Source organism: Calliphora vicina, chromosome 4, assembly GCF_958450345.1.
Source record: "Calliphora vicina chromosome 4, idCalVici1.1, whole genome shotgun sequence".
Taxonomy (NCBI): Eukaryota; Metazoa; Arthropoda; class Insecta; order Diptera; family Calliphoridae; genus Calliphora; species Calliphora vicina.
Window position 1 is genome coordinate 55,964,891 of NC_088783.1, and position 13,121 is coordinate 55,978,011.

The 13,121-nt window shown below is 28.7% G+C and overlaps 1 protein-coding gene across 1 annotated transcript in view; it reads left to right on the top strand.

The window, feature by feature from the left end:
• The first annotated feature begins 2,570 nt into the window (after positions 1-2,570).
• LOC135957109 (uncharacterized) overlaps positions 2,571-13,121 on the top strand; it is a 53,905-nt gene continuing 43,354 nt past the window's right edge. The window contains exon 1 of the mRNA XM_065507783.1: positions 2,571-2,925. Within this exon, the coding sequence (XP_065363855.1) occupies positions 2,617-2,925 (309 nt within the window). The 5' untranslated portion in view covers positions 2,571-2,616. The remainder of the gene's footprint in view (positions 2,926-13,121) is intronic.

Below are 13,121 nucleotides of genomic sequence, written 5' to 3' on the forward strand. Positions count from 1 at the left end.
GAAAAATAATATTTTGTATGTTATACTTATTTAAGTCCCTAATTTTAGGCGGAGGTGGTAAGTACTTGCCTCCGCTGACATCACCGTGTTAAATAATGTGTTAAAATGTCAATGTATAAGCGGTGAAGAGTAGTTATATTAATTAGATTGTTAACTCATTACTTTTCAATGTAAGTTTTTAGCTGGGAATCTTATCTTTTTTTTCGAAATTTTTTAACTTTAAATCTTTATTATTTTAAACAAATTCATGTAAAAACAAGTAAGAGATCTATATTCGGCTGTGCCGAATCATATATACCCTTCACCAAATTATACTTTAAAATAATTTTTTTTTAACATTTTTAGGTAAACAAAATTTAATTTTTTTTTAATTGTTTTTCAAATTTTCTTTTTCCAAATTGTTTTTCAAATTTATTTATAAAAAGAAGTTTTTTCAAAATTTTTTTTTTAGTTTTTAATTTTTAAAAAAAATTAATGACAAAAAAAATTTTTTTAAGAAAAAAATTCGTGTTAACAAATATTTTTCCCGATTTTGACCCATTGCAGGTCCAACTTACTATAGCCTTTTCTACATCGTTGCAATGGACTTTGAAATATCTATCATTAGATATCCATATTGTCTATATTAATAACTTAGTAATCCATATATAGATCAAAAATAGGTCAAAAATCGAGGCTGTACCGGTTTTTTGCTCATATCTCCGTTATTTATGGACCGATTTTGCTGATTTTAAATAGCAAACTTCTCGAAAGCATGTCTGACAGAATTCTTGAAGATTTGGATCTCGAAGATATCTGGGGTATCCAGAAAATTGATTTCAACAGACAGGCAGACAGACGGACATGGCTTAATCGACTCCGCTATCTATAAGGATTCAGAATATACATATATACTATATAGGCTCGGAAATGAAAAATGTATAAATTACAAACGGAATGAAAAACTTATATATACCCTTCTAACGAAGTTGAAGGGTATAAAAATTAGAAATGTTTCTATAACACCCTGATAATTTCTAAATAGTTTTATGGATTGTTATCATTTTAATTTCAATTAAACAAAAGAAAAAAATTAAAATAAACTTGAAAATATTGCTAATTTTCTGCAAGTATTAAAAATATCTGGCCACTCTAAATGTATAAAACACGTGCTATTTTACAACAACCCCCAAGTCTGTGTAACAAACTATAAACTGTTGCATTATTAATAACAGAGAACGCACGTGTTGCTGTTTACAAATAAACAAATGTAAACAAACTTTGTAAACAGAGAGTAGAGAAGAAAAACACTCGTGTGTTTTGCTCTCCTAAACACTCACTCTCCTAAACACTCACTCTCCCAAAGTCTGCATCTATTTATATGAGAAAAAGAAAATGAGGAAAAAGAAAAAGCTTTTTTTCACAAACAAAATTGTTTTGCTTGCAGACAACAATAACCAAGTTAAATACAAAAAGAGAGCACAAAGAAAATCTGTTGAGTATATTTGAGTGTATTTCTAAAAGTACTGAAAGAAGAAAAATGAAGGAAACACGAACAAATTTCAGTCGTGTGTGAGTGCTGAATGTGATGAAATTTTAGCAAATAGAAATACGACTTTAGTTTTTGGCAAAACGTGCGCGTGTACGGTTGTTTAGCTCAAGACGGTAACCCAAAACGTGCTCATGATTTTTCTCTATAATTTTGTTTAACTAAAAGCAGGAATACTATTTTGAAAAAGTTAAAAATTTTGTGAAAAAAGAAAAACCAAAAATTAAACTTGAATTTCCCAAAGATAAAACAAAATTTAATTATTTTTTTTTAATATTATGGTTTGGCAGTGTTACTAAATAAAGTGGGTCTAGTTTTTTAGTGTTACTAGTGGTTTAAAGTGTTTCAAACTGATTATTTTTAGCATTTAAATGACTTTTTTCCAAAAAAAAAACAACAGTCAATGGCCATGTGTATGAATAGTTTAGTGTGGTGTGAGAGATAGTCTTTTTTTTGGAAGCTGAACGCACAATTTATTCCAAGTGCGTGCTATAATCGTGTCAGTATTTAAATAATTTTTTTTTTGTTTGAGATTTTACAATGGCAAATGTATGAATGCAATTTTGTTTCATTGCCACATTACAATGCAACAATAACAGATGCTGCTACTAAAGCTGAAAATTGCAACGGCTGTTATATGTTGCATGACACACATATCATTTCAACCATTTTATATTCCAAAGTGCAATTGATTGGAAAATCATTTAATTTGACGTCAGGCCAAACACACAAAAAATAAAATAAATTCTTACAATTGAGATAATAGCAATACAAAACAATTTTCTGTTCATGCATTTACTTGTAAATGGAAATGTAAATGTACAATTTCAGTTTAATTTCATTTTCACAATACGAACAATCAAATAAAAATAATAATAAATTTATTCATTTATTTTTCCATTAATCCCCTTTTTTTGAATAAATAAATAAATAAATATTTGTTTAAAAATCTCTTGATAAATGCATTGCTAAACTTAACACAAAAATTACTTTATTTGCTTAACAACGAATATTTTAAATCTTTTAGCTTTAATACAAAAAAACAAGAACGAATATTTTAAACCAAATTCACTTAACAATTTCATGCCATGTTGCATGCTGCAGCCGATGATTGTAATGCACAGTTAAATTTTAATTTATCTTCATCATCTCTGTCTAAACAAAATTTGGATATAAACAACCAGACCAGTAGTCAATTAAATCTTTTGGATGCCTCCAATGAATCTTCAAAAAAATCCCCTAACAATTGTCTAGAATCAAAAGAAAATCTTTTAATTTCATTTTCATTGAATGCGGCCAAAAGTGATTTATTGCCTTCATCTCATAGTGCTGAAAAATTGAGTTGGAAATTTTTTGAACAAGTCGATTCACTTGATAATCAGTTAAGAAGTGATGTGGTAAGTAATATTCAATATTTTTGTTTGCTTAAATTTACATGAAACATAAAAAACTGGCATTTATGTCTATATTTTTTATATATAATTCACCATAAAAAGATCTATGAAAATATTAATGGGAAAAGTAAATGGAAAATGTTTTTCCTAGGAATTGAAATAGGTTTTTAAAGCTGTTTTTTATATATAAATATTAGACCTGCCCTTAAAAAATAGAGTTGGTTTGGTTAAGCTTGACCGTGTTTTTCAGAATCTAGAACTAAATGATGTAACATTTGAGGACATTTGGATAATGAAATCGATTTAAAGATATAAAATTGATTAAAATATATTTCCCTTTCACAAACATTTGGCTGTCTAATTCATTACACGAAAAAAATATGCAAATTGGAGTCCATAGAGTTCGGTTTTTTTTCTTAAAGTTACAAATTCAAATTACATTTTAGTGTGAAAATAATTTTAAAATAAATTATTTTATTTCAAATATATGAGTTTATTGTCTCACGATCAACGTAATGAGCATGAAGAAAATTAAAATTATTTGAAAAAATTGCGTTTTTTGAAACGACATTTAAATCCTTTTTTTGTAAGCTAAATTATGTATCTATTCAATGACAGAAACAACCAAATTCAAACCAACATATTAATAATTTTTGTGGATATGTAACTTTAAGAATTTCGTTATTTCACCAAAAGGAAGAGATAGAGAAAAATTATAAGTATTTCCGTACTCCAAGCTCTTAAATACGACAGAATTGCTATATGGTGTTAGTTTTAATTCAATTGCTTTCTGAGAACGAACTTACATTAGCTGGGATCCAACTTTTTATTCATTTGATTTTACATATTCGATTTGAATGATATTTAACCCTTTGACGACGAATGCAACACATATGTCCCATTTGCTTTTTTCGTCATTACAGCCACAATTTTCATTGGATTTTGATCTAAGCGATGTTGTTCGATGCAAAACAAATGTGTTCTTTGGTGTTAATATTAATACTAAGGTTATGTTTTTAAGTTTGGCTTAAGGGATTCCCAAAGTCAGAAATTCGTATATTTTTTTTAACAATTTTATTTTTCTTATATCTCGAGTTCTAATTGATACTGTTGGATAAACTTTTAGTATTAGATGTACCAATGCCTTACGTAAATTTATTGACCAACGCATTTTGAATCGGTTCTATACTTTTCCCTAGGGGACTGAAAATATGATGGGACATATGTGTCCCATTCGTCGTCAATGGTAAAAACAAAGGAGCTTTTTCTTTAAATTTTTTTTATTTTATTTAATATTTTATAATTTCTAAACAATGAAATAACAAACAATTCAGTAAAAAACATTAAAATGCACAAAATATTAATTTAAAATTATGAGATCCTGTATATGGTTCATAAAATCTAAATCAAAATCGAACTTATTTGTGATAAAAATCAAAACAATTTCTATTCCAGTAAAGCACTTTTGTTTTGTACATGCGAAACAAATTGTGTTTGTTCGACTATCAATTCAGTTTTTTGTCCTGACTCCTCCATTCTATCTTGTCCAGCTACAGCCATCCAAAAACAGACGATCTTCGATTGATCATAAGTTTATATAATAATATTGGATTATTGGAAATGTTATCGAAATATAACATTTTCCAAGTCTGCTGTCATATCTTGAACCACGAATTCGCCAATGTCAACCTCTCTCTGCGTTTTTGCCTGTGTATATATATCAGTTTTATATAAATAACCAATTTAAACTTGTAACTACACCCAAGCTTATGGGTTTGTCTGTCATATACTGCGGCCCTTTGCGGCATTTGCCTTGGGTCAAAGTTTTTCCAAATGCTAAGTTGAAATGATTTATTACTGGTCGTATTTTTAAGGCCCAGTGGTATAATTGGTCGACGGCTTAGCTGTTCAGCATTGATAGCAAAATGTAAGTTTGAAAGAATACTTTCAAAACTACCTCGAATCATAATCTTGGACATAAACGGTACTGAATATATTCCATCGTAGAAGAGTACAATCTTATTTCTGCCAATTTATGGATACTCATTGCTTTCAATCTGCTTCACTTATGGAAAATATTATAACTTTCTGCTGGGTATAAAACCTGCCCGTATATGCAATCAAGGTCGGTATAAGCTTTCGAAACGTAATTTTGATTGTCTTTTTTCATCTGGAGTTTAATTAAAAATTCTTTGGCCGCTTTAGGTTTGGGAACACTTTATGCCATTGTTCAATTTTATTGGTTTTGCAATGTAAATAAAGCAATACTCGACTTTTTGAAACTAAAAAAAAGCTTTTAATTGTTCAATGCATTTGTTCCCAAATTTTTACCTTTGACGACGAATGGGATACATATGAGCCATGATTTTTCTCGTAGAAGGAGTAATAATTTTTAAATTTTGACAACACTTTAGTCTCGTAATGTCGCCTTTCCGAGTAAGAATCCGCAAAAAAAAATTTAAAATTTCCAGCGGAAAATTCTTCGTCGTAAAAGGGTTAACACATACCAAAACAAGTAAGAAAGTATGATCAGACAAGCCTCTGAGTAAATAGCAAACATTTTGCTTTTAAAATTTCCATAATTTATTTTTGTGATTTTCGGAAGTAGGACCGTATGAATATTATATAATTATAAAATATCACTCATAAGTATTAAAAACGCACAATTTTTCGTTGTAAATAGTAAAATAAATGCTCAGAGAGATATGAACAAATTAAAAAAGAAAGTATGGTCGGTCAAGCCCGACCATATAATACCCTACACTAAAGCTAGGGTTGCACGATTGCCGCAATACATTAATTAGTAGGACAAAAATACGATTGTCCTAATAAAATTCTCTGCAGTTACATGATTGCCTCAAAATTCATAAATTTGGTTGCCGTAAGTTGCCGCACAACGATTAAGGGGCAATAATTGCCGAATTCCAGTTACATGATTGTTATGGTATGCGGCAATACTGAGAAACAGCTATTGTGTTTAATTACACTTTTTTGTTTTGCTAACATACTACAGAATACAATAATTATTTCTAAATCTGTAAAAAATGTATTAAATGAAGTGAAAATTATTTCTTCTAAAAAGAAAAAGAGACTTTGTTTTCATTTTCTTTTTTAAATTTTGATAAGCAGATTTTACATTTGCCCGGGAATTCTCGGGAATATTTTTTTGTAACTTTTGTAACTAACCGATTCGTTACGATGGACAAATTTGTTTTCTATTTTAATATATTAAATTCATAGATTGTCAGTTGGCAAAGAAGCATTACGGTTGAAATAACCAAATTTGATTCACTCAACTCAAACCACAGTAGAAAATTCGGTTAATAAGAATAAATACAATTAAAATTTTATGTTCTTAAAGGAATTATTAAGGTGATTAACAGTCCAATTTTTAAGGATATTCATATTTAGATAAAATAATAACAATAACAGTGGTTTAAATTTGTTTATCTACAATCTGATTTGAAAAATTTCTATTTCGAAACTAACTATGCATGTTTTATAGATTAAACATAGTCGAAATTCTTAAATTTTTTAACTAAACGAAATCTATTGATTTTATACCGACTAAAACTACGAGTGCGACAATACGAAACTAATGCCACTATTAGATTAGAAACTCTTAAAATGGCTAGACGAATATTTTACAACCAAATATAGTTATTTTAAACCTCTTTTAAAATGCTGGTAAAATTTATTCGAAAACAATATTACTGGAGTTTGTGTCCAGTGGATCAGTTATTTCTATTATACAATCATCAAACTCCATATTTATACTACAAGTATATGGGGCATTTCATGTCAAGTGAACTAACTTTTGAAATCGATCGGGATGAAATTTGCACCAAGGTTAGTTCTATTGGATAGTAACTCAGACACAAGATCGGTCGAGAACTCTCTGCGTTAGAGGGGGTCAAAGTTTGACATTTTGGTCAAGCAGGTGTTTTTTCTTATCCATGTAAGTTATTACCTATTGTTCTTAGCAAAATGTGTCCCAACTAGTTTAGATAGCTCTTTCTTCAATCTTTCGAAAAAAAATATTTAAAAAAATAAATAAAAAATGTCAATCAAAATAAATATTTTGTAACTCAAGGTATACAATTTTTGATTTTTTTTTTTGACAAAATCAAAAACTTTTTGGACTTTTTTTTAAAATGGGCCTTTTTTTCTTAAAATAAAGCTTAGATATTTTTCTTGAACACCTATTTGGTCGCTTAGTGGGATGCGATTGGCATATCTATCAAAATAAATATTTTGTAACTCAAAACATACAATTTGGACTTTTTTTGCTAAATCAAAAACTTTGTTGACTTTTTTTTTCAAAATGGACCCTTTTTTAATTTTTTTTTTTAGCTCAAACAAAAGCTTAGATATTTTCCTTGAAGGCCCTTTTGGTCGCTTAGTAGGATGCGAGTGGGATATCTATCAAAATAAATATTTTGTAATTCAAGACATACAGTTTTTGAAATTTTTTTTTTTGCTCAAAAGAAAGCCTAGGTATTTACCTTTAAGACCTATTTGTTAGCATAGTGGGATATCTATCAAAATCAAAAATTGTATGTCTTCAGTTACAAAACATTTATTTTGATATATATCCCACTCGCATCCCACTAAGCGACCAAATAGGTGTTCAAGGAAAATATCTAAGCTTTATTTTAAGAAAAAAGGGCCCATTTAAAAAAAAGTCAAAAAAGTTTTTGATTTCGGAAAAAAAATATTAAATTTTTTTTATTTTTTTAAATATTTTTTTTTCCAAAGATTGAAAAAAGAGCTATCTAAACTATTTGGGACACATTTTGCTAAGAACAATAAGAAAAAAGAAAGAATAAGAAATAAACAACTGCTTGACCAAAATGTCAAACTTTGACCCCCTCTAACTCAGAGAGTTCTCGACCGATCTTGTTGAAAAATTTTGTCTGAGTCCCATGACCCATATACATAATTCTATATAAATAATAATAATCAATTGTCGTTCGTTGGTAATTGCATCAGTTGTGAACGGCCGAACCGATTTATAAATTTTTTTTTTTTAAATTGTTGGTCATAGTCCAACTTAGGTTTTAACGGAATGAAAAATTGACCGCGCCCACTTTTTCAATTTATCTAAAATCGGAAAACGGCTACATTTAAGTTTTTACTGAAGGAAATTTAAGTTTTTACTCAAGGAAAAATTGACCACGCCCACTTTTACGCTCACTTTTTTCGATTTATCTAAAATCGTCGTAGTAAAATTCGTAAGGAAAATTTACCACGCCCACTTTTTTTCGATATATCTAAAATCGCAGAACGCCTGAACCGATTTGGCTATTATTTTTTAAATGTTCCCAATAGTCCACAAAATTTGTTTACGCCCAATAATAGCCTAACTAATACGCCCACTTATTAAATGCTGTAAATATGTGACCAAAGGTAGTGACATGGCATCTGGAAAATGGTTGATCAACCGCATTGACCAGATTTGTTGATATGTGCCGGCAGGATAACTTTGGCCGAACGCAGCTATACTCCGAAATGCAAGGAAATTTCAGGTATTCTCGATTTATTTTCCAACGACACATTAGGTCCATCCGAGAAACGATGAGTGTTTCTATTTGCGTTGGCCAAAAATCGATTTTTTATATAAAAACTCACAATATTTAAAATCGCTAATAACTTGGCCCATAAGCGTTTAATCAAGAATAGCAGCTCGATTTGTGATCACTCATATTTCTGAACAAAAATCGATTTTTTATATAAAAACTCAAAATAACTCAAAATAAAAAAGCGTTTAATCAAGTAAAAGGGCTAGATCTGTGATCACTCATATTTCAGTCCAAAATTCGCTTACTTATAAAAAAAACTCAAAATATGTACATTGATTTTTACATGTATGCTGTTGTTGCTTGGACAGGACAACGTCTGTCGGGTCAGCTAGTTTTTAAAAAAAAATCGGACAACCATTGGCCCGCCATATCTAAAAAACATCGAGAATAAAAAAATAAATAAATAAACTTAAAAATAGTAAAATAAACTAGATATTATTAAGCACTATTTATAGTTTAAATTTCAGCTCATTCGGATCATACTTGAATTTTTGGCAATTTTTTTAATAATCGTGAGACCTGAGGTGTCGTATAATTTTGCTAAATATGCGAAAAGAGCTTTATTTAACACTTTGGTATCTGTGTGACCCCCAATCAAATTTTCCGTCAAAAATATTCGTAGAAAATTTTAATCCTCAAATGTTCCTTATGAAAGGACTTTTTTTGATTTTATCGAAATAAGAGTCAAATTGACCCCTAAAGAGAGGAGCTAGAGGGTTACGATCTTACACAAAAATGATCCCCATAAAATTGCACAATATAACTCTGATAATAAGAATTCTCTCAGACATTAATTTACAATACCATTTTTCATATAAGTAGATGTGAACCTCACATAATATATTTGAATATATTTGAAGCCTATTATATATCTCAAAATATTTTTTGTATATTAAATGCATTTTCTAACTACATATTAAAAATTATGGAATTCTAACTTAATAAACCCCACAACAATGAAGTATCTCTTTAATAAAATTAATTAAAAGCCTATAATATAACTTTATTGCTCTCGTAAGCCTTCAAGTACATGCAAGAGAAATTATACATTAATGGCTCATACTTAATGAACGCAGCAAAATATCAATATTTAATAATTAAAATATTTACATAAACATTGCAAAATCACAAACACTAACATGCATTAAATACCTTAAAGCATTTAATTTATTTTGCCAACAATTGCTACAAAACGTTTTTTGTTTTGCCCAAAAGTTATTTGCCAAAAAAAATTATATTTATTATTAATTATTACACACATTGAACTTTAGAGATGACAAACAAATAAATAATAAACCTTTCCCGGCCAGTACTTGTTATAGGCTTGTTTGTTTGCTCTTAAGCGAGTATTTTGCACAACAAATTGTGTGTTTAAAATAAACAATAAATTTTATTTAAAATATTAAACAATCAACTACAAGTACAAGGGCAAACAAACTATAAAATGAAATGAAAATGAATGTATGTCGACAACAATAACAACAATAACAACAGCAATAATAACCAAATAAGAGCATTTTTATCCTTTTTATGCTCAAACTCATGTGTCGCAATCAATTTTTAGCTTTAAGGGAGCAAAACATACAGCCTGACTGCCTGTGTGTCTGTGTGTTTGACTGCTTTAAAAAATTAAATTAAACAACAACTAAATGAATTAAATACAATTTTCTACTTAATGTAGTGTATGTAAATAATTGTATCTGTGTGTGTGCGTGAGTCTGGTTGAGTGTGTGTGCATTGAAATATAAGTGTATTGTAGTGTTGGTTTAAGTTTGTTAAATGTTTGTATTAAATCTACATAGAAATACACTTTACAACTTTTGAAAAATATATTTTTTTTTTATACACTTATAAATGAATAAGCATTTCATTGTAGGTATTTTAATATGTGAATGCGTTTGTTTGCCAAAATTACCAAATTCACATTTAAAAAGTAACATTTTTGTTTGTTAATTTATTAAAGGATTTTACAATATATGCCAGCAAAAATATTTAAGTAATGAGACCAAGAAGAAATAGTTTATAACATTAAAATATTTCACCTCCACAATCATCTCCACAGATTCATAATACATTTTAAAATTTATCAAGGGCTTATAAAATCAAATTTCTATATTGACCATATTAAAAAAAAACATACCTTTTAGAGTCAAGTGGATAATCCCATTTTCATTCTCTTAAATTTCGAAAAACTTGCGATTTTATTCACATTTAATTTATTTGTGTCTTTAAATACTTGTATTTTATAAATCCGATTTTAATGATATTTACCAGAGTTATAGTGCAAAAGTTTATGTTTATCAAATCATGAAAATGATTATAACCAAAGTCGTTTATATATCTTTTAAAGATTTAGAAGTTGTTTACTCTTTTAGATTAGAACTTATGAACAAAATTTGTCGTTTTGGTGCATAACTCCTAAATTAACAATACTATATGATCAGGGATCGTAACAATTATGACATTTATAATAAAAATCACAATTGTTATTTTCAGATTTTTATTTTTTTTTTTTGTCAAAAATAGTTGTTATTTTTTGATTTTTTTGTCAGAAATATTTGTATGCAGATATTAATTTTAATTTTTGAGTGTTATTTACAAATATGTAAATATATGTAAATAATATGTAAATAAAAATTAAATTTAAAGTTTCAACGATTTATATAAAAAAACATGTAAGAAAGTATGGTCGGTAAAAACATTTTTCTTTTAAAATTTCAATAATTTATATTTTTGAGTTATTTTCGAAGGTGGGCCTAACATGGGAGCTATGACCAATTATGGACCGATCACCATGTAATTACGTGTGATTTATGTCTATATTAAAGTTAGCTACGTTGAATTTTGTGTGTATACCAACATTTTTAAGCGATTTATGCACGTTAAAGTGATTTTCGGAAGTGGGCCTTATATGGGAGCTATGACTAATTATGGACCGATCCTAACAAAATTTGGTGACATGAATTTTGTGTATACAAAACTTATTTGGAGCGGAATTTGTGTAGATACATATATAAATTAAACATTTATGACCGATAAAGTCCAATTTCGGAAGGACATTTGTATGGGGGCTAGGTGAAATAATGGACCGATTTCAGCCAGTTTCAGGCTTGGTCCTTGGGCCGAAGAAGTAATATGTATCAAATTTGATAGAAATATCTTTAAAATTGCGACCTGTACTCTGCGCACAAGGTTTACATGGACAGCCAGCCAGCCGACCAGACGGACGGACGGACGGACATCGTTTAATCGACTCAGAAAGTGATTCTAAGTCGATCGGTATAAGGTGGGTGTTAGACTAATATTTTTGGGCGTTATAAACATCTGCACAAACGCATAATACCCTCCCCACTATGGTGGTGTAGGATATAAAAATTGAGTCGAAAAAATTCGTTCGATATTTCTGTATGATGTAATCAGTGTTGCCAATTCATGGTGAACAAAAAGGGTTAAATACTTAGAAAAAAAGGCTAAAAAAGGGCTAAAAAAAGGTTAAAAAAAGGCTAAAAAAGGGCTAAAAATTTTAATTAAAAAAATACATACATTTGACACAAAAAACAACTTAGAATGTTACATTTGGCTATGCCGAATAGACAAACAAAAATGTATGAATATAACACACGTTCAAATGCAAGAAAATAAGAATATTTATTCCTGTATGTTGATCCTTAACTTTAAAATAACTTAATATGGGGCCACACGTATATCATATGCCGATGTTTTTAAAGCCTCGTATTTCTGGCCTCATCTGGCCTGCAAAATGCTCCTATGCAAATTTATTAATATGAAAGACAAATTATGTATAAAGTAATCCTTTGTGATAAATTCGATGGAGAATATTTTGATAAGTGTATATATGGCAAATATGCCTCTCATGTAATGCAGAAACAAATATCATATCATATCAAAACTAAGGTAGCCAAAATATGCAAACATAAATATTTAATTTAAATTTGGAAAAAGTTAATTTTCTATATTTGATCAGATAAAAATGATCATACCTAAATTATTATCGATAATGAACTGAATTTTCCTTTCTAAATTGGTTGGATTGTAGTCTTTGAAAACGGTATACTACATGTCATGTGTTATAAAATATTTGTTAAAGTACTATATTTACTTCAATACATCGCCCAGATAAAGTTAAAAGTAATCTCTTTAACACTACATATGATTATATAAATGCCCGGACCCGCGCGTAATACATTAACATATTTATTAACAATTTGTATTCAAATAACGTCCAAGAAGGTCCAGCAATTTGTATGTGCTTAAATTGTTTACTGGTTCAACTTTTTTAGTTAATTTTTGTCATAATATCCCTGCCAATTTTTTTGAACTGATTTTACTAATTTTCAACAGCAACAATTTCAGATCATTAGATTAAATATATAATTTTCATTAGAGTAAATATATATGGCTAAATGAAACTAAAAAAGGCTAGAAAAAAGGCTAAAGGCTAAATTATTTTTTTTGTGGCTAAACAAGATTGAAAAATTGCTTGAAATTCTACATCGATTAGTGTAAAAATTTCCAAAGTCAAGTTATTGCCAGTTTTATATAAAAAAAAACATTTTGTTGAATTCGCCACTTTTTACGAAATATTCATTAATTTCA